The 25,099-nt window shown below is 46.2% G+C and overlaps 1 protein-coding gene across 6 annotated transcripts in view; it reads right to left on the reverse strand.

Annotated features, from left to right (window-relative positions):
* Positions 1 to 25,099, reverse strand: part of LOC117310372 (steryl-sulfatase-like) — a 184,525-nt gene that overhangs the window by 63,854 nt on the left and 95,572 nt on the right. For all 6 annotated transcript variants that reach the window (XM_073799015.1, XM_073799013.1, XM_033849899.2 and 3 more), the window contains 4 exons: positions 21,872 to 21,993; positions 21,656 to 21,778; positions 19,793 to 20,216; positions 5,604 to 5,740 (listed from right to left, as the gene is read on the reverse strand). In XM_073799015.1, coding sequence (XP_073655116.1) covers positions 5,604 to 5,740; positions 19,793 to 20,216; positions 21,656 to 21,778; positions 21,872 to 21,993 — 806 coding nt within the window. The remainder of the gene's footprint in view (positions 1 to 5,603; positions 5,741 to 19,792; positions 20,217 to 21,655; positions 21,779 to 21,871; positions 21,994 to 25,099) is intronic.

Here is a 25,099-nt window from a genome sequence, read left to right on the forward strand (position 1 = left end):
CCTGACGACCACCCAACTCTCACGTCCAGCCGTGTTTTGTGGTATACCCCGGCAAAATCTCAGTCATCCGTCAACTCCTTGACCCTTCTCTCTGCCCCTGCATCGGACTGGAAATCACTCAGTCCCCACATAGGGATGCCAACACTCAAATCACAGTCTCCAAACAGCTGAGCTAGACACAGTCTGATAAGTCATCCCTGTGTTCGAGTTCCTCTGTGCTTCTTCAAAAGGAATATCCATGAAACGAACACAACACTGTAACTCAACTACACTTCAGTTAAAAGAAAAGGAATATCCAAGCTCATTGACCGCCAGCTCCTCAAAGATCCCTCGCTTTGCAATCTGATGCAATCCTGAAGTTCACGGTCACTGAATGCACTGCTGCCTTTTCACCTCTTCCTTACGTGATGTCTCAGAAGTCCTGGCTGGCGCTAATCCTCCTTCCTTGAGATGCTCCTCACCCCTGAGTGCCATGACCCTACTTCTCCTCGTCGTTATTCTCATCCTCTGGCTGTTCTTTCGTTGTTCTTTTGGGGGTTCCTCCTGTTGTGCCCTTCCTTTGAATGCCTACCTACCCTTCCATTTTCAGGATGCCTCAGAAACAAACACATGATTTTCACTTTTTTTTACATTGGAGTAGAGCTGCTTTACAATGTTGTGTTCGTTTCTACTGTACAGCAAAGTGAATCAGCTCTACGTTTACAAATGTCACCTCTTTTTTGGATTTCCTTCTCATTTAGGTCACCTCAGAGCACTGAGTAGAGTTCCCTGTGCTATACAGTAGGTTCTCATTAGTGATGTATTTTATACATAGTAGTGTATATATGTCAATCCCAATCTCCCAAGTCATCCCACCCCACCCTTCCCCCCTTGGTGTCCACACATTTGTTCTCTATGTCTGCGTCCCTATTCTTGCCCTGCAAATAGGTTCATCTGTACCATTTTTCTAGACTCCACAGATATGCATTAATATATGATATTTGTTTTTCTCTTTCTGACTTACTTCATTCTGTATGACCGTCTCTAGGTCCATCCACGTCTCTACAAACGACCCAATTCTGTTCCTTTTTACGGCTGAGTACAGATTTTCACGTTTTAAAGAAGGTCTCATTTATCAAGACTGAGAGCATTTTAAAAATTCAAGATGGAAAAGTGATGTATTGAATCCCAAGCGAAACACACAAGCTTACAGCTCAGATGACACTCTCTATGGAACAGAAGAAGGACGAAGAATATCGACATTGCAATGTTAGTTCTCGAGAACTAGAAACAGGGAGGTGGATTTTGAACCTTTTATCCTGGATTAAGATGGAGATACAACTTGAGTCACGAGGTGCTCGACTGCTTTGAATATTCTTGCAAAGTCATCGAATCCACTGCCACACGTTTTGGACCAGTATCCCCATGTGTAAGAAAAAGCCATGCTTTCCTAGCAATTCCAGCACCACAGTCAGGGCCTTACAACTTACAGGCACCTGCTCCCCGGGAGTTGACCTTGAAAAATTACTTACTGGGTACCTGCTATGGGCCTGGTCTATAGCATTCTAAAGAAGATGTCTTCTACAGAAACGCAACCAGAGCACTTTTGCCTGAGTAAATGCACCTGTCCCTGAGGGGTTATTCACCGTACACTGCATTTCAGACTCCAACAACTATTTTAATCCAAGAGTTTTAGAAACAGTCCGTTTTTAAATGGATCATTCCTTAGACCTATGTCCCATAAGCCAAACGCTGGTTAGAATTCTGCTGTATGTTTGAGGGACTTGGACCAATCCCTAAGCCTTCTTATTTTCAGAGTTTCCTTGGGTTTCTCGAGGTTCTTGGGACCATCCTGATCTCCTGCTAAATGAGGCTTTCCAATGTATTCTCCATTTGTCAAGACAGATTTGACGTGTGGCCAAGAAAGCTGTGTGGCACATGGCTTACTACACGGCAGGTATGGAAAAGGATTCATTCTGTACCATCCCCCCAGCTCGCCTTTCATGAATTCATCCATTATTTTTCCTTCCGCTGGGTTCACTGTTCCATTCCTGTACCCACAGACAGTGGCGCTGCCCAGAGCCCCAACGGGAAAATCACTAGCTGGAGAAACTGAGGTTGCCTTATCAGACACGGCCCGTAGGGATGCCCGATCACAGACCCAAAGCAATTGACAACCAAACACCTGAAGACTTCCGGGGTCCCACTAAGAAGGCTGGTGTTCCTTCCACGTAAGAAAAAGACTTAGCGTTTTTGTTTGAAAGAAAGAATCTCACGTAAGCCACGGGGTCTCAACCCTTAGAAGTGGCAGGGATTTTTTTTTAATTGAAAGGTTTGATTTGAAGTCAGAGATTTATTTTTAGGTTCACCTCATTGTTCTCAACTTGCATTCAACTTGCATTCTCTTTGTAGGTTACAGAATTTGCTAGTCTCATCCTCAGCAAAATTAAAGCCCATTGCAGGCAAATTCCACCCGAGCCCCTGTGAGCGCTGTAACGGGGACACGTCACAGATGACAAACCACTGGCGGGAACCACTTCCATCCCTGCACCCGCTCCCTCTGCCCCCCACCCATTCACAGGTCTCTGGTAGATGTCATTACAACAGATAGAATGACACGCACCCGCCCCCCTCCCCCCAAAGAAAAAATACTTGGAGTGCATTGGAAAACACTGTGATTTTGCCCATTTGTTCCTCCCCCAAAGCTCTGCTGCTTGAGAAGCTGAAAATCAGACTCGGCAATAGAGCCCCGACTGCCCAGAGGCTTCACCCGTAAGTGTGCCCTGCTGAAATGGTGAGGCCGGCCACTGGTCACATACGGAGACCCTTCCCCTTCGAAACCACTCGAGTGTTACCTGCACCTCCCTCGGGACATTCATTCATTCCTTTCTGGTCTGGGTTATTACAAGGTCAACTGGAAGAATCTTAAATCCCTTAGGAGCCCCTAAATTCTCTTAAGCCAAGGTCTCATCATCATTGCATTCTCCCTCAAAAAAAACACAACAATGTTAGGCACACAAATGGCATCTACTAGAGGTGATGAATGAAGGAACCGGCTCTTTCCCTGTGACTTACCGTCGACTGTAAACCACTCTGACGCAGCAGGAATGCTGCCCTGATTGTTGACAGCACGAAGGGAGGGGACACCTGTGAAGCCCCAGACCAGGTGCAGGGCACACACTTCGTAGGCGGTGGCTGTGAGTATTAGAACACTGCCCACCCCTCGAACTGCGTGGCAGTATTCGAGTTCCAGGATTTCAGCGACCCCTGCCAGCTTTTACCGCGAGCTCCACGGCGTAGACCTTACACCACATCTGTGCAGTCAGTCCTTCCTGCGTCATGATAACAAGACAAGCTACAGCGATCACACAGGTAAGAACAAGGCCATCCAGCACCATGATATGGGGTGAGATTGGCCGTGGCGGACAATTAAGTAAGAAAGGTTCTTTTTATGAGTTTGCCTTTATAGGTACAGAGAAACCCACAGTGTGGAAAGTTATGCCGCATATAACGATGTCGCCTCCAAACATTTAGAAAGAAAATGCGCTAAAGGACAGAGACGTGCCCTCTCTGGGTAACATCTTGTAGCTCAGCGGCCCATGGTACTAGCAGCGTTTCTTTTTAAGCCAATACTCTCATGTTATTTTATTACATAATTATCCAGAGTGCTACAGTCCCCTTCTGTGTGACAATAAAAGGCTCATTTTGGAAAGAAGGACTATTCCTCCAAATGCTCAGAGGTATTTGTAAAACAACAGAAACATCCTGAGAAATGAATGTAATGGCTTAAGGGAAGGACTTTTATTTTTTGGCCAAAAAAAGAACACAATCATCTATTAATATGATATCAGGGTCTAATGCAGATCTCGAAGATTAAAAAACATTCTCTTTTATTCAAGAGGGACCAGTAGCAGGAAAACATTGGAACTTAGAGACTTTTTTAATGAGTCAGGGTAGGCATATGTACTGCTCTAATAAAAATTAATCAGTAGGTGTGATGACACCAGCATGAGTTTGCTTGCCAGCCAACAAACGTCAGAGAGGTGTACACGAAACCTGTTAGGCTAACATATAATGCTCATTAAAGAGATAAAATATTCTACTGACTCACACTACGAAGTACTCTAGTGATTTACACTACTACGGTGTGGAAAATGGATACTAATTTACATGTACCGTTTTAAGAATGAAAAATGAAAGAAGGCAGGCTTGTATGGGTGTATGTCAAAGCCCTAAGTATAATGAATTCTTCTTACGAATCTCATTAGGCAGGTTATTCTGGTTTTGTTTTTCCTAGTACGTATTCAGCATCTGTGCTCACTTCTGTTATCTGACAGCATCACAGACAAGGTTAGAAAAGAAAGAAACTTGGAAGTTACCTCGTCTGAATTCATCAGGCCCACAGGTTTAAGACATCTCTGAAGTTCCCGGAGATAGTAACAGAAAGAGCTAGAAGCTAGAATAAGGGTACAGTCATCTTGTCTAAAAGATGGTGCTCCTTAGAAGATTTAAATGAAACAAAACTTGTTCTTGTCATTCCCAACGTTGGTGACCGAATCACGCTCAGTTTGCTTTTAATACAAACCAACCAAGAAACTCTGCGGCCATGTTCAAACACCTCCAAAACATCTCGATGAAAAAACTATCAATCCAGGGCATAAAGAGAAAAGGAAGGAAGAACAAGAGGGGCGAGGGGTGGGGGGAGGAAAGGAAAAGAAAGGAAATATGCAAAAATCTTAAGCAACCTGTTCACGGGTGCCATTTGCTCAATTCTGTCCAATTTTGTCCAGATGGAGCGAGCAATGTCACCATAAGAGACATCTCTGGGATAGATAGGAATTGAATGCAAAGTTCAGAACCCACTGATTTTCCATCCCTTTGCTTAACCCACATACTCTGGCTTCCTCCACACTCTGTGCAATAGACCCGAGACGGCTTAGCTGTGCAGAAGAAAGCACGGTCACCGTGATCTCGCGTCCATGTGCAAGACACCGTTTAAAAAGGAAACCTCAGAAGGAAGGCTTCCCAGTACCTCTGAAAAACATGCTACGTTTCTCAGAAACAGGGTAACCTGCTTAGGGAGAAGGGACACAGAGAGCAAGGCAATTCCTGCCGTCCTCACAGATGCAGCAAGAAGAACACAAGCTGCAGAAGAAGGAAACACAGCGGGGCTCGCGGCATCCATGGAAGACTCCAGGGCTACTGCACGGAGACTCACCAAGGCCGTAGCCCATGGCGAGGCCTCTGCCTCCCGAATCTGCCTTGTGCTTAACTTCGCTACAGACAAGGGGTTGTGCACATTGAATCGCTAAAAGCATAAGTGGTGATGAGGATTCATGCTTTGATTCCTTTTCTTCGTTCATCTCTTTGATCACCAGCCCACAGACGCAGACTCCTCTTGCTGCTGTATCCATTGGTAAACACAAGCATGGACTCGGGGCTGAGATGCGTTTTGTATTCTGCTTACCTTTCACAGTTAGTGTTTTTGAAACACAAAAACAAAAAGCACGTGCTGTCTCTAAAGGCATCGGGGACATAGGTGGAAACTCAGAGGAAGTAAGATAGAAGCAGGAAAAGCCTCAGTCACATCTGAAGGACAGACTGGAAGATAAAGGGACACATACCGACACTCCAATCCATTTCCTCGGCAGCATCTCCATAAGCGCCGTGTTTACTTTTGCCGGCAAAGTCCTTCGAAGAGAAGAGAGCCGTATGCATGTGCAGGAAAGCCAGGACAAGCAGGAAAGGGGTCTTAGCGTTCCTGAAAAAAAAACCAACATCCAAGAGCAAAATAAACATGTTGGCCACCGTTGCCGCTTGCTTGTTTTTTATTCTGAAAGTGAAAATGTTTATTCCCTTGGTTAAAAAAGATGGCATGTATAATTTTCAGTCTCAAACGATAATATCAGATTCAGCATACGAACTGAGGAAAATTAAATCAGCTCCGACTTAATGGCAGTGAACTTTACAAAAATTTTTATTTTGTATCAGAATATAGTTGATTAACAACGTTGTGTTAGTTTCGGGCATACAGCAAAGTGATTCGGTTATCCATATACCTGTATCTGTCGTTTTTCAAATTCTTTTCCCATTTAGGTTATTACAGGATACTGAGTAGAGTTCCCTGTGCTATACAGAAGGTCCTTGTTGGTTATCTCTTTTAAATATGGCAGTGTGTACGTGTCAATCCCAAACTCCCAATCTGTCTCTCCCTGCTACCCTTTCCCACTGGTGACCATAAGTTTGTTCTCTAAGTCTGTGAGTCTGCTTCTGTTTTGTAAATAAGTTCATTTGTATCAGTTTTTTAAGATTTCATGTATAAGCAGTATCATATAATATTTGTCTTTTTCTGACTTACTTCACTTAGTATGATAATCTCCAGGTCCATCCATGTTGCTGCAAATGGCATTATTTCATTCTTTTTAGTGGCTGAGTAATATTCCATTGTATACACGTACCACAGCTTCCTCATCCATTCCCGTATGTTCATAGCAGCACTATTCACAATAGCCAAGACATGGAAGCAACCTAAGTGTCCATCAACGAATGAATGGATAAAGAAGATATGGCCACCATTCTGATTAGGATCAACCTATGATTACACGATACAGTTTGAAAATTTAGAAAACACCACTGAATGATGCCGAATACTGAATCTCTTATTTGGGGGATGGCAAGTCTCTCTCCATAGGTAATCATTGTACCCTCTACAGTTCAGCAGACTGATGTGCTACGTCCTTGAGATATTCTCCAAAGAGACAACTCAGAAAAAAAAAAATGTATTGGAGAATGACCTACTTTTTTCTTGAATTCTATTCTTCCCTCTCTCTCTGAAATTTATATGAATTGAAGCACCTACAAAACCGTATTCTTTCTGGAAAACACACACGCGCGTGCGCACACGCTCCTACCTAGTAAGGACACTATCTTGAGTTGTCAACTACTTAGATCCACAGTTCAAAGCCAGTTCAACTTCGTGTGCTGTCATGTTGCACACCTCCTACTAGAGAACAAGTCTCCTGGCAGGAACACTCCACTGTCAATACTGAATTTTGGACGTTGAATGGAACATCCTCTGAACTGGCCTCAATCTATACTTTAGTTGAGAGAGACGGATGGTATTGCAAAAGCTTTTCGTAGTTCAGAGTACACCTAAACCTAGTCTGGTGGAACTGTTGAGAAAGCACAGATGCTGGAGCATTATAAGTCCCTGGAGCGTTAAAAGTCACTGTGCACATGTGGTCCTTGGGACAACTGCCTGGCAGCATGGTTACTGTAGGGAGGTCTGGGGGTTCACACCTGAGTCTGCTCAAAGGGATCAATTAGTCACATCACTTCCGCTTGACATCTAGTGGACCTCTGAGAAATGCACTCAGTTGCTGTGTTTCAGTTTCATGCAATAGCCTTCTCCTATACCTTATTCCAGGCGACCATCAGCAATTCCTTTCTGGCTAAAAGGGAATACTGAGTGAGTGCCCTTTTGAAGGCTATCAGGGCATAAATGAAGAAGGGAATGAATGCACTAATGGGTGAATGAATGTAATTTCTGATAAAGCATCTGCTGGTCTCCCCAAGGATCACTTATATGCTCTCCTTCTCCCACTAGACCACAGGCTGGGGCATGTCATCTACATCTGTGGATTTCCGGCACCAGCACAACACCTGGCAGGTAGCATCACTTCCGTAAACCTCTGTTATTCAATGAAATATTGCATTAGCTCTTTCAGCTTCAAAAGTACCACCCAGACCTTTAGTGAACTACTTGGGACTCATGAATGCAACGTGGTTCATGTAAAAAAAAAATATATATATATACGTGTATATATATTTTATATATACAAAATAATATATATACACATATATGTATAAATATTTTATACACACACACACACACACATATGTGTCTGTGTGTGTGTCTACCTATATATGTAGATCTATATCTCCAAACTTCTAACCTAAGTCAAAAGTCTCTGGCTGTTTTGGAGGAATCACACGCTGTGTTCGACATCTTGGCCATTGAGCAAAAGTTCTAAAGGAAGAATCTATTTAATTCAAACAACGAGCAAAGGTTCTAAAGGAAGAATCTATTTAATTCAAGCAACGTTGCTTGTATGTGTTTACTTACTAACCTAACCCCTCATGATAACCAAAACCACTTCAAATTTACAACTGGGTCTCACAAATGCCGTAACTTTACCTTTAATAAATAAATGGATGACACGCCTCTAAATTCATTTTCAATTTCCTAATGTGAATACAACTTGGGTTCCTTCAGCTCCTACCGCACTTGTGGGTCAACTGCTCACATCTACTGAGTATCACACTTTCAAGGTCGCTCGCTTTTGGGAACAGAAAATAAACACAAAAGAACACACTATGAGTGAGTCGGGCACTTCCTGTTCTCTGAAAACAGCAAATTCAGCAACTTGTTGTTGATTACTTGAATAGTGTTTTATATTTCCAGCGCTGGGAGATGAATTCTGTCACATTTTTTTTTTCTTTTACAAGAGTATAAAATGAAGAAATACTGCTATTATTTCACAACTAGGATAGCAAAAAAAAAAAAAAAAAAAAAAAAAAGGTTATAAGTGTCTTGCCCCACTTCTCTCAGTAACTAGAGTTTGAAGGCAGGAGAATTAGAACCCACCACCTCTGTTGTATAAATCTCACTGTTGCCTCTCAGAAAGAAAAGAAGAGATATTCACGTGCAGACAGATGCACAGGGGCTGTCATCCGATCTGATGATATTTGCATGAGCGTGTGTACCCAAGGCATCCCTTGGCTACCTCAAAGGGTACATACCCTTGAAGACCCTGAAAGAAGTGAGACTAAGCCATGGGACACCATGGACTTTGGCCACACAGGAGGCCTGTTCAATTTCCACCCTAGTCATTCTGGGCGCACGTTTCCTCACAACTGGATACACTGTACCTCCTTCTCAAGAAGCAGATTAGGGCGCTAAAAACTGGCTTGGATTTCCCAAAAGGAACATAAAATCTCACTCTTCATACTCGTCCCAAAATAACGAATGTACCCATTCGTTACATTACGAATGGGTACAATTTCACTGCCACCTGAGGCTCCTCTGCTCTCCCATTTATCTTTAGACCATTAAGGAAAATAGACAAGGAAGCTTAAAAACTCCATTTCCCAAGCATGTACATGGTCATAACTTAAAATGCAGGATGTGGGCTTCCCTGGTGGCGCAGTTGAGAGTCCGCCTGCCGATGCAGGGGACACGGGTTCATGCCCCGGTCCAGGAAGATCCCACATGCCACGGAGTGGCGGGGCCTGTGAGCCATGGCCGCTGAGCCTGCGTGTCCGGAGCCTGTGCTCCGCAACGGGAGAGGCCACAGCAGTGAGAGGCCCGCGTACCGCAAAACAAAAAAAAAAAAATGCAGGATGTGATTGGCAGAGAAGGATGAGCTACTGCACGCCCAACAGCTTGGAAAAAAAATAAGAAAACTGAGGAAAGAGGCAGCCACCAACATTATCGGCATTTTATAATCACAGGGATCATGAGACGAAGGCATTTGAAAACGTGAGGTGAGGATGAAAAAACAAAGGATAAAGTGGGGGCAACAAGCAAACAAGGGAGCCCAAGACAAACATCCTTCATAAAGAGGGCAGGAAGAACAGGTGAGCTGAGTCCAAGAGGTACCCCTTTGGGGCTTAATCAATGACCACGGGATGTGATTTCTGTCTTGTGATGTAGGGGGACCCTGGGTGGAAGGGGAGAGGGCCATTCATGCATTGATTATAAATACGCCCCTATGTACAGATTTATTTTTCTATAATCTCTTTGGCATCCAGTAGACTGCCCGTGACAGATACCAGCCAAGGTGCCAGGTGTCCAAGAAGACTGCTGAGGTTTTATACACAAAACCCAACCCTGGAACATTTAGGGAAGCGTACCCAGCTGCACAAACTCCGAACCACGAAGATTTACCCTCCGGGAACAGAGGTGTGATCAGTGTAGCACGGGCATGTGGGCTGGACAGACATCCACCATTACTGCCCTGCACACACCCTGAGATGTGACTGACAGCTTGATCGCTGGTGTGGGGGGAGGAACCCTTGCTCAGCTTTATCCTTCAAGAGCGCAGGAAAGGCCATCGTCCCTCGTTCAGAAGGCCCAGGTCTCTCTTCTCTCTACGACCTTGAAAACTAAATGACGCTGGAGCAAGTTGGCGGGAGGGAGATCTCTCCATAACTGCTTAGCTCCTTTTTTATTAGCTGCTTCAGTAAACAACTCTCTTGAAAATTTATTGCCACTGTCTCGCACGCTGTGTGAAAAGATAGAACTTTCAGCTGCTACATGCCTTCCCTCTATTTGTTACCAATACAGAAGGCAGCTCTGCACCTTCCCGGCAACCTGCAATCACTCCAATCTCAGAGTCAAAAAGATTTACATCCCGTCCACGCGTGAGTGAAACCTAGGCAAGAAGACGGCTATGACATTATTATTATTACTTTTTCTGTCTGCCACGGTCTTGCATACCGTGTTCCTCTTCTCAAAGTCTGACCTTGATTATTCACCGAGTGTCCCCAGTTGAGTCAGCGTCGGGAATGACAGGAATGCAACTAGGGACGTCTGTGCATTCCTCCCGAGACCCCTCAGATGCTGGTGATTAGACGAAGGCATAAACCAGGTAGCGCTGTCAACAGTCACCCAGCCGGAGTCCGTGTGACCACCACTCTGTACGCACAGAGATGGACACGCCTGGCTGTTCCCTTCATCCATCCAGGCCTTTCACATCTATTCTGCCCACGTGACTCCACGCACTAAAAATATAAAGCTAAGCTGGACCGGCTCCTGCCATCAGCAGCCCACAGTTCAGACAAGACCATCAATAATTGGTCTCAGCTGCTTTAAGTTCCACGATGGAGCACATCAGAGGATGGATACAGAGAAGGAGAGTGAATCTCAACCTGGTAGGGGTCAGGACTCACTCCTGGAGAGAGAGACAGAGATTCCAGAAGTTCCTGCCGTGCGCTTTCCATAAATGCGTCGGTGTCTGAGCCACTGTCCCCTGGGTGCTATTCAGATACAGCAGTGGACGACGGCAGAGACGTAACCTGTGTCCTTACCTGGTGAGCTTTCAAAAGCACACTTTCTACGGCATGTGGTCCCAAACGAGTCACTGAACACTTCAGAATACATTTTTTAAAACAAAAACCCCACTGTATGGATTTTTACCGCTAACTGAAAGATACCACTAATAGGATGACGATTAGTTGGGACGGGGGAAAACCTGGGAACACTTTTAACTTTCTACTTCTTTATATTTTTATACTGCTTTGATTTTTTAAAGTAGCACATGCTACTTTCAAAACCACAGAAAAACGAAGATCTATCTTCAATATAAAAACGAAGACAGGAAAACCATGAAAGCCGCCTTTCCCCCCACAAACACAGAGGGAAAAGAAATAGATACCCGGGTGTGGAAGTCGGTTTGTGTAACGAGATTTGTGATGCTGCCCTGACTTTAGTCATGCTGGCATCCCCCCAGCTCTGACAAGCACCCCTGCTTCCCCACAAGCACCCTAGCTTCCCCACGATGGCCTCATCTGTGAGGCTTCAGGACGGGCTCTCTCTGTGAGACGATCCTTCACAGACAGCCTTGCCTGTGACTCTGTGCGACTCCTATAGATTATATGGCTTTGTACCCACAGTGGGGTACAGTGAGGACGCCCGACTGGAGACACCATCCATCATCGGGCTCAACCCTCCACGCACAGCTGGACTTCAATCAAAGGGCTTGAGGTCAGCCACACGCCCCATTCCAGAACAGGTGGTGGGAAGATTCTTTGATGCTTCCGGCTTTAAATTACCTGGCGTTCGTTCGTTAAGTATCCTAATCCGGAGGTATTGAACATCTGTAGGAAAAAAAGTCAAATTTCTTTATGCTTCAGGGAGTAGGAAAGAAGAAGCTATGGAAATCGTTGTAATAGGAGATTTGACACTAGGGAAGAAGACGGATTTCCAAACTACTTCTGTTTCTGCTTCTGCTGCTTCTTCAGTTTTTGCTGCTTCTTCTGTTTTTGCTTCCACTTCTGTTTCTGCTGCTTCTTCTCCTCCTGCTTCTGTTTCTTGTCTTCTTCCTCCTCGTGTCCCCCTCCTTCAAGTCTATGCTTGGTCCCTGGCAAAGATGACAGGCTCACGACAAACTGACGAGAGGCCCTGTCCACTCTCAGCTTTCTAGACGGAGCCCCTTCCTCTCGGGAGAAGGCCCCCCGCCCAGTTAAGTGGACACAAGGATCCTCATAGACTATCTCTGGGGACAATGCAGGTGGGCGATGAGTGGGGACTGCCTCGCCGAAGGGGTCATCGTGACTTGTCCTGGAAGCAGGTAGAGGAAGTATGGCTGAGTAATCATGCCAGGTGCTCAGGAGTGCCCTAAAAGGATGGGGGTACAACAGCATGGGGGTGTGCCCCCTTGAATGGACCCTCCAAGGGAAACAAACAAGACTGCCTGTGTTACCCCATCCCAGGAAATCTGCCCTGTCTGGGATACCTCTGTCAGTAGGTGGATGCCCGATATAAAGATAGGTCATCTATTCTACAGGTTCCCTCCCAGCCTGGATCCACGAAAGAAGCACATGCAGGATGTGAGCAGACCACCCTCACGCTTCGCCAGAGGGAACCAGGGACGTGAGTATAATGGGGATCCCTTCTAAGACGTGGAGCACACAGCAATTCACTCAACATCAGGACCGAATGCTAAAAACTAGGCCAATATTTTTAAAAATCGAGAAATGTCCAACTTAAAAAAATCTCCCGAAATAGTCCCCCGCACACACGCAGATCGGTAGTTCTGATTTCTCTGGAACGTTGGGATGCTGGGAGTACCACCCGCACTCCTTCGGGACAGCAGCTCGCGGGAGCTCTCAGGAGTCAGCCATCCGAACGGGCTGCACCAAATCCAGTTCTCTCGGGCCCCAAGCCTCATCCCGCCCAGCGCGCATTTCGTTGCCAGCCGGGGCCTCGGCGTAGTTGCGCCTTAACGCCTGACGTACCAAAGCTCACACCTCCTGATTCCCGTTTGGGTCATAATCCTGGGGCACCAAAGAGATCTGGCGGTTTGATGAAAAAGGGAAGGTCCGAGCGCGCTTTATCCAGACCCCGTTCAGGTAGGAATGCCGTGGGCCTGGACCCAGGATGACTACAGACGAGCATCCTCCAGGACCGCATTCCGCCTGCGGCTTTGCTCAGCCTGGAAGGAGGGGCGCGCCCAAAGAACCACTCCCCGTTCCTAAATTCACGTCCTGCTGCCCGATGAAAGGCAGAAGACAAACCAAGGGACTTCCCTGGTCGTCCAGGGGTTAAAACTCCGTGTTCCCAATGCAGGGAGCCCAGGTTTGATCCCTGGTCACGGCACTAGATCCCACATACATGCCTCAACTAAGAGCCCACCTGCTGCAACTAAGACCTGGCGCAGCCTAATAAATAAATAAATATTAAAAAAAAAAAAAGGAAACCAATCAAGTAGCATCTACCCTTACTGAACAAGACAATTCTTTGATTATTTAACCTTTTCACTTTTGAACGTGTCTGTACGCGCGTGTCTCCCTGTGTGTTGCCCTTCATCTTTCATCTGATGTACTTTTCTCACCAAGAACTAAAGTCAATGGCGCCCCTATTCTTTTCTGGCTTAAACTAATGAAATGATTCCTTTGCTTCAAAGAAGCTTTGTGTCCCATCACAGCTATTCATCACTGCCACTGAGACCACAGCCCCGCTGGCAAGGTGAAAGGCTAGGCTGGAGGTGCCCTGTAAGTGCATCTCGGGACCCTGAGTGTGCAGAACGCTGACAGCACTAGGACAGGATAAAAGGTCAGATATCCGATGATACGTTTATCAGCTGTCACAGGTCTGAGGGCGTTACCAGGACACAAGCGATGCTTGTACAAAGGCGTATTTATTTACTATAAAACTGCGGACTACAGCAAAGGTCTGGGGTGGGGGGCTCTTCCCCGTGACTCCCCACCAAGGGCAGGACATTTCCCTGTGGATGTTACTGCCCGCAGTCACTCATACTCCCCATAATTCTGATGTCACGTGGCTTCCCTGTGGGGAGAGGTCAGGGATCAGGGTTTGGTAAAGTTAGAAAAAGGGGATCTTACAACTCTGGGGAATCCAATGAAAAGTAGAACTCTATGTCATCTCCAGCTTTTGGACTTGTTTTCTGGTAGACCCTAAAGGACACTTCCATGAAGCACAAGAAATATCTGAAAATGAGCTTACCTGAAAATGGTTAGCATTGATTTCACTTTTGATTATAGGCTTTAAAGCTACAAACACACACACACACACACACACACACACACGTGTGTGTGTGTGTCTGTGTCTGTGTGTCTGTGTGTAATGTCAATGCAACTCCCATAAACCAGGACCTGGAGAACAGAACACTCCTGGTAGATTTCATATGCATTTATGAATCCAGTAACTGGATACCCTAAACTATACAAATTACGTGGGTTTGTATAAAGTCACCACTTTGGAGTATTTCTTCAGAGTGAGGGTGTCTTTACTGGCAGAGAAACACACAGTGGTTCCTTTCAACTGAAATGCTTTTTCTAGCAACGGAACGCCGGTTTCAGTGACTTTAGGGAGGGAAGGGGCCAACAAATATGGCTCTTGCCATGGCAGAAATGACCCGGGTTCGCCTCTCTCTATGAAGGATGATGGGAAACGTGAATCTCTTTCCACCCGCTGACATCGCACCTTTTTCAATGCAGTTCAACCTGAACTAAAAAACTACCTTGGGAACAAAATTAACTTGCTAAATTCACCCGTCACCACGTAGCCTTTATCTTTTCGGAATGCTTGCCACGGTTAAGGATTGTACTACGAACATGAGTTTATCTAAGAATTCCCAGGTGTGTTCTCCTTTGGGGGCATGGGACCCGGACGTTTCCATCTGGAGAAGGGGTATTGAATTTCCTAGTCTCCTTCCAAATAATCCACACTCGAACCTTACTGGTAAGTCTGCAGAGTATATGTGGCAGCAAGGAAGGCAGCAAGCTTGTTATGGTCCGCTCAGGAGAGCCCTCACAGAGAGTTAGATATGGGTTCTAACCCGCTATCTACTATGCCCTGTGGGGCTTTTGCTCTCACTCCAAAGTTCTGAGCCTCAAATTCCTCCACAAGAAGACATCTCTTCACCCATCTTCCAGGGTCCTTTTGTAGCACGTAAGACGTGACGGGTATGAAACGTGACCAAGAATACGTGTATAGCCACAGTGCCTGGCGTATATCTAACCAGTATCTGCTAAAACTTGAACACATCCCTAGCTGGGCACCCAAGCTGGATCTGTTTTACAAAGCATGGATGAGAGTCATGACCAGGGAGAAAGCTGGAAAGACTGAAGGGCCCTTCATTCAGGGCATATAAGGAGGATTAAGTATCTCTAAGAAATCTACAGGTCATTCCTTTCCTGTCAGAGCAACAAGGATTTCTTGCTAATTAAAGTGTGTTTAGGATGACCTGTCTCGAATTACTGTACAGCTTAGAACAAGTGTTGAGCTAATTATCTAGGTCTCTAATAGTAGAAGCATCTTCCCGAGATAAGTTCTATCCCTAAAAGAGTAAATTAGGGTGAGGGATCGTGGAGTGCACAGTTATATATTCCACACCGTCACTCTCCTCAACTTGGAAACACCTGCTTGTAATCCTGGGGCACGTACCTAAATTTGGTTCAGCAGACGTCATCTGAGACAGTCACAAACCAATAAAGCATCATCCCCTCATGCCCTTGTCATCTGTATCTTCACATCGCAAGTTAGTATCTCGAGAACAAACGTCTGAGTATAAATCATTTCATCCACAAGGCTCAGAGAGAGAATATAAATGTTAGAAATGAGAGCTTGAATCATTTTCCTCATCACCTTTGACAAATGAACCCAGGGAGAGCTGTGTACCCCAAAACTGGTTTTTAGATCAATACACTGAAATAAAGCACTGGTTTCAATCGGAAAATTTTGATTCAAGAGCATTTGAATAAACTTCACAAACACCGTTATTGCTTGGATGAGGTTTTCCTTCTTCTGCTTCTGAGTAGCCCTGAATCCATGTCTCACAGAGCTCGTCAGGCCTGCCTAAATTTCTCAGGACACTCTGGTCAAAGAGACACACATTTAAATGTCTTCAGATCCCTGAAAAAAATTTTTATAAATATGATAGTGTCACAGTCTGTTATGATTCTTTGGTACCATATTAAGGCAATTCTCTCTAGATTCCTGAAAATAACAATTCAGCAAATCAGATATCTCCTGTAACACAGGAAGACGATGTTACCCAAGGATGATTTTACCTAGATGTTTAAAATCTTTGAATCTTCAGATAATGTATATGAGAAGGTTGTGGTGTGAATGACATCATGGTACACACATGGTAGTACTGTCCCTAATACTGACCAATTTATGCATTGCTCCAATGTGGGCAATAGTCGTTTACATTAGAATCACCTATTTAAAGACTAAACCCTTTTCAAATAATTCAATAAGCATAACCTCCCACTATGGTGTTGCTAGAGCATCCTAAATATCTAGTTCTGGAAGAAAACTGCAGAAACCCCATTACAATCCAGATAAACTGGTTGGACCGCTAAGTATTGGAGAAATGCAAATCAAAACTACAATGAGGTATCACCTCACACCGGTCAGAATGGCCATCACCAAAAGTCTACAAACAATAAATGCTGGAGAGGGCTTCCCTGGTGGCGTAGTGGTTGAGAGTCCGCCTGCCGATGCAGGGGACACGGGTTCGCGGTCCGGGAAGATCCCACATGCCGCGGAGCAGCTGGGCCCGTGAGCCATGGCCGCTGAGCCTGCGCGTCAGGAACCATGACCGCTGAGCCTGCGCGTCAGGAGCCATGACCGCTGAGCCTGCGCGGCTGGAGCTTGTGCTCGGCAACGGGAGAGGCCACAACACTGAGAGGCCCAAGTACCGCAAAAAAAAAAAAAAAAAAAAAAAAAAAATTGGTGGAGAGGGTGTGGAGAAAAGGGAGCCCGGGAGCCCTCCTGCACTGCTGGCAGTAGTGCGAGTTGATGCAGCCACTATGGAAAACAGTATGGAGGTTCCTTAAAAAGCTAAAAATAGAGTTACCATATGACCCAGCAATCACACTCCTGGGCATATATCCAGAAAAAATGAAACCGCTAATTTGAAAAGAAACATGCACCCCAATGTTCACTGCAGCACTATTTACAACAGCCAAGACATGGAAGCAACCTAAGTATCCATCAATAGATGAATGGATAAAGAAGATGTGGTACAAGTATACAACGGAATATTACTCAGCCATAAAAAAGAATGAAAGAATGCTATTTGCAGCACCATGGATGGACCTAGAGATTATCATACTAAGTGAAGTGAGCCAGACAGAGTAAGACAAATACCATATGACATCACTTCTACGTGGAACCTAAAAAAGTGATACAAATGCACTTATTTGCAAAACAGAAACAGACTCACAGACATAAAAGACTTACGGTTACCAAAGGGGAAAGGGCAGGAGGAGGGATAAATTAGGAGTTTGCAATTAACAGATACACACTACTATACATAAAACAAATAAACAACAAGGACCTACTGTAGAGCACAGGGAACTCTACTCAATATTTTGTGATAACTTATAATGGAAAAGAATCTGGGAAAGAATTTATATATGTACATAGTATATCTATAGTATATGTAACAGAATCACTTTGCTGTACACCTGAAAGGAACACAACATTGTAAATAAACTACACGTCAATAAAAAATAAATGAAATTAAAGTTAAACAAAGATGAACTGGTTGAGGTTCAATACCCTTAGGCTAATCAAATTTGTTTCGATCCCGTCCCAAAGTCATACGCCAAGGAACCCATTAAAATTCCTCCTAATCATATGAATATTCATATAGCCTAGAGATTCGATCATCTGTGTCCAAACACCACATGCTGTCAAGATGTGCCTCACCCTGGACGTTGAGGATCACTCCTGAAGCCTGTGATTTTATCAGGAGCGTTATTATTCACCCCCTCCCCACAGGTTTCTGAGGGACTGCTAGTCAATGGACAGGGACAGGAGAGGGTTCCGCTGCTTCCGCAAGTTTGCCAAACAGCAGACGGTTGTATTGTGGCTTAAACGGGTAGGGCTGCCATCCACAGAGCGCCACTGTACCTGGGAAGGGCCGTTCTCTTACTCGTAAAACACTGTAAGGCCCACCCATGAGGTAAAAGCTTTGTCTGCCATGCAGACTGGGACCCACTGTTGAGTCATGACATTCATTTCGTGTCACAACCAGATAATTAAAAAGAAATAATAAAACAGAAGGGAATCAGGAAGTATCAGAAGTGATCACTCTATGAAGAAATCAATCCTTTCTGGAAACTTTTGCTTCGGTTAAACATCTGTGTATGACATCTCATTGGATGATGGTGTAAAATGTATGTCTTACGAAGTTCAGAAGCTTCTGCAGTAGATCATGTTAGCACCGCCTTCTAGAAAAATCTAGGCAGCTTAGCGATGGTGCCGTTCTCTAACAGCAAAAACCCACAGATGCTCTAGTATTTCTCAGAGTGTTCTACAGGAGTTTAGAACTCTAGGGGAGCTTGTTAACAGGGAGAGGCAAAGCCTTACCTTAGAACTACTCTCCGTAGGAATTTCTCAATGTAAGACTGGCAATGTTCAGATTCAGCCAGGACCCCAGCACCTCCCTACACAAAGTCTGAGGACTCACAGTTCTCCACCTACAGTCAAGAGCTTTTCCCCTCTTCCCTTCTTGGTCTACCTGTGGGAAGTTCCAACGATCCAATTTTCTACGCCACCACGTACTGAGCTATCAAAGGCAATCCCACAAGGGACAGATCTGCGCCAAGCGCCACGCCCACGAGGCGGGTGTCCGTTCAAGTTATGGCCGCCTCTGGCCGTGCGGGCCGAGGGGTAGGCTGACCGTGAGCACTGATAGCTCCACAGTGTCTCCAGGTTCAAAATCACGGACGGACACAGATGTTCACCAGCGTGCTGGCCAGCTGAACATCTTCCCCTTTCTCTTAAGAATCGAATTATCAATATGTCCTTCATCACGCCATGTTGCCAGCTTCCTCCACTCTCTGGTGCCTGAACAGACCTGCTCTCGTGGGCAGGGCAAGCAACCACCAAGGCCAAACATCTGATTTTCACACTGCGTTCCCACCTTTCTCTATAGGACTATCCTCTAAACTTTTAAAGGCAACAAAACAATTTTGTTCGTTTTTAACAGCAAGTGTTCCTGAGACAGACTGCTGTGAAGCCCTCCGTGGATGGCTACCCCCTTCGCTGACCGCAAACACCAAATCTACAAACTCAAGAGGCCCCAACAGACTCCCAAGAGATCATCTGCTTCACCCAGCTGACTCTCAGAGTTGCTCTGCTCGGAAACGTGCCCAGAATATTGCGGATCTCCTCACGTTGTTTATGTCGTATAACATCTACAGTAAACAATACACATGACCTTTCCTCTCTTAATCACACACCTGAAGAGTAAAGACCGTGGTGATGCCTTAAGGTCCCTGTTGTCACCCAGACATTTTTGGGGCATGGCCTCATAAGCAGAGGACGTGCGGGAAACTGGCAAAACATCTCTGGGGGGAGCCCAGGTCATGGCAATTCCCGACCCACTCCCCCCACCGCCCAATACACGCCCAGCTGGAGAAATCTCCCAACCACAGAAGGGGAAACATGGCTCAAAAGGCCACCCCGGTTCCTCCACCTCCATGGAAACACCTGAAATAGCATATGACATGTGTCCCAGGCAGCATCAGGCTGGGAGGCGATACCTACCGTTGTATGAACTGGGCCGCGTCCGCTGTGAGCCTCTGCGTGAGGTTGTCATAGGACATGGGCTGCTGGGTGATGTCACGGTTCCTCATGAGGAAGCAGTTCAGGGGCCGGAAGTAATGCAGGAAGCACAGCAGGCCGCCGAGGACCAGGGCGGCCAGGAAGAAGAGGCAGAAGAAGATGCAGGGGGGAACCTGGATGAGCCCCAGGCACCTGAGCACGGCCAGGGTCAGCAGCGTGATGGCGATGACCTGCAGGGGGAGGAAGACCAGCAGCCTTAAGGCCCTGGTGAACACGCTGCCTTCTCCCGGCTTGCAGTCCCGCAGGTTGGTCACGGGCAGCCCGTGGAAATAGTCGAAGCCATGGCTCAAGGGGTGGTGGCAGAGGTCCGTTCTGTTGTGACAGCTGGTGCCAAGGTGCCACTTCCCTGAGCAGACAAACAAACAGGTGGCATGTTTAGTCCCCATGAGCACCCCGACACGAAGGTCAGCTTCTGAGTTGCGCATGCTGGAAGGCGGCCTCTTTCTGCATATTCATCAGCCAAAACCATTCTACCGTTTCCACCTCCGTTTCCAAAAACGGTAGGGTAGGAACCACTCTCTCCACCAGAAAACAAGAGGGGATTCAGTGACTGGAAAAAATACAAATAAAATGAAAGACACACACCTCACATACTTCATAGGCAGGAGACAAAACTACATAGATGAACACCAATGTTTTTGGGGGACATGTGTTTTTTTCTAAAGACATTTCCTTAAAAGGAAAGTCTTAAAACCAACTTGATTTTGTCCCTGAAATGTCAGAAGTGGAAATGAATCCATATGTAAAAACTACCCCTGAGGCATGAGGAAATCATACTCATAACTCAGTAATTATTGTAAACACCTATAAACACTTCTTATAAAATGTGAACTGTCCGGGACTTTCCTGGAGGTCCAGTGGTTAAGGCTCCGGGCTCCCACTTGCAGGTGACACGGGGTCGAGCCCTGGTCGGGGAACTAAGATCCCGCATGCCACGCAGTGTGGCCAAATAAAAAAACAGAATAAAAATGAGGGCTTCCCTGGTGGCGCAGTGGTTGAGAGTCCGCCTGCCGATGCGGGGGACGCGGGTTCGTGCCCCGGTCCGGGCAGATCCTACATGCCGCGGAGCGGCTGGGCCTGTGAGCCCTGGCTGCTGAGCCTGCGCGTCCGGAGCCTGTGCTCCACAACGGGAGAGGCCACAACAGTGAGAGGCCCACGTACCGCAAAAAAAAAAAATAAATAAATTTAAAAAATTGAAATGTGACTGTATCACTAAATACAGAGAAAAAGTGATGGTGGTTTGACAAAATGTGGGAGGAAAGAGACCGGTTATTTTGCTCCCATGAGATGTTCTAGGGTTCCTCTGATGACCTGCATAGACCCAAGTTTATCAAGTGAAAGGGGAGAAGGATTCGTTCCTACCCAGGGGATAAAATCAGTGGGAATGTCAACTGAGAAAAATTCAGACGCAATTTTAGTACTGAAACGTAAAATGTAAACCTTTATCAATAGTATGGTGTGTGTGTTTGTGTGTGTGTGTGTGTGTGTGTGTAGTTTTGCATGCTGTGTGTGTGCATGATTAGTTATCCATTTCACCATCCATCATCCATCCACACACATACACACACGTACATATATAAGGACACACATCTACACATTCCAATAGCACATATAGACGCATGGTGTTTGAACTTAGCATTGCAATAATTTCTCCCCTACTTACAGTTGTGCAAACGCTATCAGTCAGTTCATCTTCAAGAAGGCTGCTCTCATGCCCTCCCCAATTTCCCACTCACCCAGGTCCTCGCACCGCCGCCCCCCCCCCCCCCCACCAGCTGCCCATACCTATCAGAGCTGTGGAATAGCCTTGATTCTTCAGGAGCTTGGCGAATGTAATCTCACTGTGGGGAAGTCCTCCCGAAGAGGCGGAGAAGACGAAAACTCCCACTTGGGACCGAGATGCCATTCCTAAGCCAGGAGAAACCCACCATTAGGACAGGGGAAGCCCTAGGACTGGGAGGTGGACCAGGGCCGCAGCGACGGAACCAGGACGTTGGGTACCTGAGCGGATGGGATACCGGCCCGTCATGAAGGCCGCCCTGCTGGGTGTGCACAGGGGTGATGCTGCCAGGTGCTGCGTGAGCTTCACTCCCCCTCTGGCCAAGCGGTCGATATTGGGAGTCCTGGAACAAAGACTCAGGTCATTCCTCGTGACCCTGAAAAGAAAGCTTTCTCTCTGGCTTTGTACAGTGAGTTGCTTGTCACTTATCCAGGGAAACTGCGATGGGACGGGGGAAGGAAGGGGACACAGCACTGAGACTCAGAGTGACAACAGAACCACACTGAGGATGAAGTCATCCAGGTCTGCCCTCTCCAGGGGCCCACCCATGCCCCCCTGGGGGCTCTGAGCTGCTGATTTAGGAGAGAAGCCAAGTCCTTCCAAGGGGCTGCTCTGAGAAGCGGGAGGGGCAAGGGTCAAGGTCTCTGTCCTCCGTCACCTATGCCCCCCACCAGCTACCTCCGTGTCCCAAACGAGAAAGCTCTGGGAGCAGCCTGACTCTTCTCTTGCCAACTACAGCCAAAGAGAAGCTCCTAACCAGTTCTCACCAGGCTCTGCCGACTTTCCACATGGCCCCAGGGAGAACAGGGTGACGGCACCGTCCGGGGAAAGGGACGATGGGCTCCAGGTGCACTTACCAGGGATCGGTAACAAAGGGGTCACAGACTCCAGGGAAAAGGGACACAGCAACATGGAAACACGACATGCCGTGAGACACGCACACCCTCTGGGTGTCTTTTTTTTTTTCCGCTAAAGAAACACTCATTTATGGGCTGACTTCTAGGATGACGCCTTATGCAGGACAAGCCATCCTGCCACCTCTTATCCAGGACTGGTGTGGTCCATCACCTTAGGAAATCATGCCAGACTTCCTATGCATTCAGAGGGGAAGTTCCTTCAGGGCTGGGTTCACGCTGAGTGACGATCCCTTATCCTCCAGTGGGAGCCCCAGCGCCTGCCTCTCTGCCAGGCTGCTCATCTTCTATACTTCAGTTCTGAGCATAGATGGGACTCCCCCCACCCTGCCATGGCCTCCTTGTCCTGCGGGAGAGGCCTGTTCCATCTGTAGGATGTCAGTCCCTATCCCCCATCACGGCAGCTTCCTCCCTGTAAAGGGACGGAGTGGCTAACGGCACTCCCCTCCAAGACTTCTGCCTGTGGCGTGGGGCACGTATCTTGTTCCGTTGTGACGCCACTGCTTCCCTGGTTCAGCGCCCACAGGCTAGTCCTGTAACAATGCATAGCTCGAAGGGGAAGATCACGGCATTGCACTGTAATGTCAAGCTGCTCGCTCATCTATTAGTTTAACTTATGCCTTTAATTCTCAACATTTCCACTTTGCTTTGGCCTTAAATTACAAGATTCTGAGAACACTGAGGCTGTCTGTATATTTGACTTAATCCCCCTAGTGCCTAGACTGGCCACTGAAAAATCTGACTCTTTTGAGGTGTGATATTATAAAACGTAAAATGGAAAATGTCCTTCAGAAAGAACTGGGGAGGAAGTGATAAATTGGAATTTGGGATTAGCAGATACAGACTAGTACATATAAAATAGATAAACAACAAGGATTTAGTGTAGGACACAGGGAACTGTATTCTTTATCTTGTAATAAACTATAGTGGAAAATGGAAAAGAGTCGGAAAAAAAGAATATCTACATATATAAATGTATGTCTAAATATATACATAGTATATATATATAAATATATACATATATATTGATAGAAAACTGAATCACTGTGCCGTACACCTGAAACTAACACAACATGGTAATCAACTATACTTCAATTAAAAAAAATAAATAAAAGAACTGGATGCTAAGATGGAGGACAAGGCAGATTTAGGGTATTCTTTTTTTTTTTTTTTTTTTTTTTGCGGTACGCGGGCCTCTCACTGTTGTGGCCTCTCCCGTTGCGGAGCAACAGGCTCCGGACGCGCAGGCTCAGCGGCCATGGCTCAGGGGCCCAGCCGCTCCGCGGCATGTGGGATCCTCCCGGACCAGGGCACGAACCCATGTCCCCTGCATCGGCAGGCGGACTCCCAACCACTGCGCCACCAGGGAAGCCCTAGGGTATTCTTGATATGAATTCTTACTTAGGATTTTATAACCCTTTTTTTCTTTTGGATAATTGGCAGACACTGAACCTTAAAGGCTTGACTGTGATTTTTTAATTAAGACACCTTAGTAGGAACAGTTATCTATTATCTCACTAAAGTTTAGGGATATCATATCTAATATTATATCTAATACTCATATCATATGGTATTTTAAAATGATACTTAAAATGAAAAAAAAATAAATTGTGACCTCGATAAGAAAAATTACTCACAAGGTTCATGTCTGAAATGCCTAACAGTGAGATCTAAACTTTTCACAAAATGAAGCAGAAGGTGAGGAAGGAAACATACGTGGTCAATTAAAATTTTAAGAGAACACTGAGTGCAGATCTTATCCTTGCACGTGCTTTAAACAAAATCTAACAAACATCATAGGTCAGCATACATTTTAAAAATAACACGTGACATCTGACACACAGAATCAGGTTGGAAGTGACATCACATTCGGCTGCCTCTTGCAGGCCGGGTCCTTCTCAAAAAGTGTAATTTACTTCATTTTTGTTTGCTGTGCCACATAACGATGAAACAGACGTCCTGAGACGCACGGTCATGTTGTACAGAAGAGGAGGACCTACAGCGAGTGGTGTGAACACACATCGGACCCCGTGGCACTCAGCAGCATGTCCCTGTGAGCTTCAGCTAATTATCTGTAGCTCTTCCGAGAAAATTCTGGTGAATCCCACCCTCTCCTTTCATTTTGTTTGCGCTCATCACGTGTGAGGTGAAGCTCTCCACAGAACCACAGTTATGTCAACATTTCCCCATGATCACATAGAGAAAGTGCACCCCTAAGACCAATATTCCACTGCACCCTGACCGACTAACTCTAAACCCAAGAGCCCTACACCGGGGGGCTGGGGAACAAAACACCCTCCTCTGTCCGAGTCTGGTTCCCACTGTGTTTTCCCTACCATTGTAGTCACCCCTAGCCCTTGAAAAGTTCTGACACCATCAAACGTGACACGTGTCCCCAGGACATCTGTCCCCGGCCGGTGTGTCTGCATGAGAATCCAGCACAGCCTGGCCCAGAGGTGAAGGAAGGTACAGAGGTGACAGCGAGGGGTTGACAAGGGGGGATGGATTGGGTCCCAATGGGAACGGAGCCAGAGG

This window comes from Tursiops truncatus, chromosome X (genome assembly GCF_011762595.2).
Source record: "Tursiops truncatus isolate mTurTru1 chromosome X, mTurTru1.mat.Y, whole genome shotgun sequence".
NCBI classification, from domain to species: Eukaryota; Metazoa; Chordata; class Mammalia; order Artiodactyla; family Delphinidae; genus Tursiops; species Tursiops truncatus.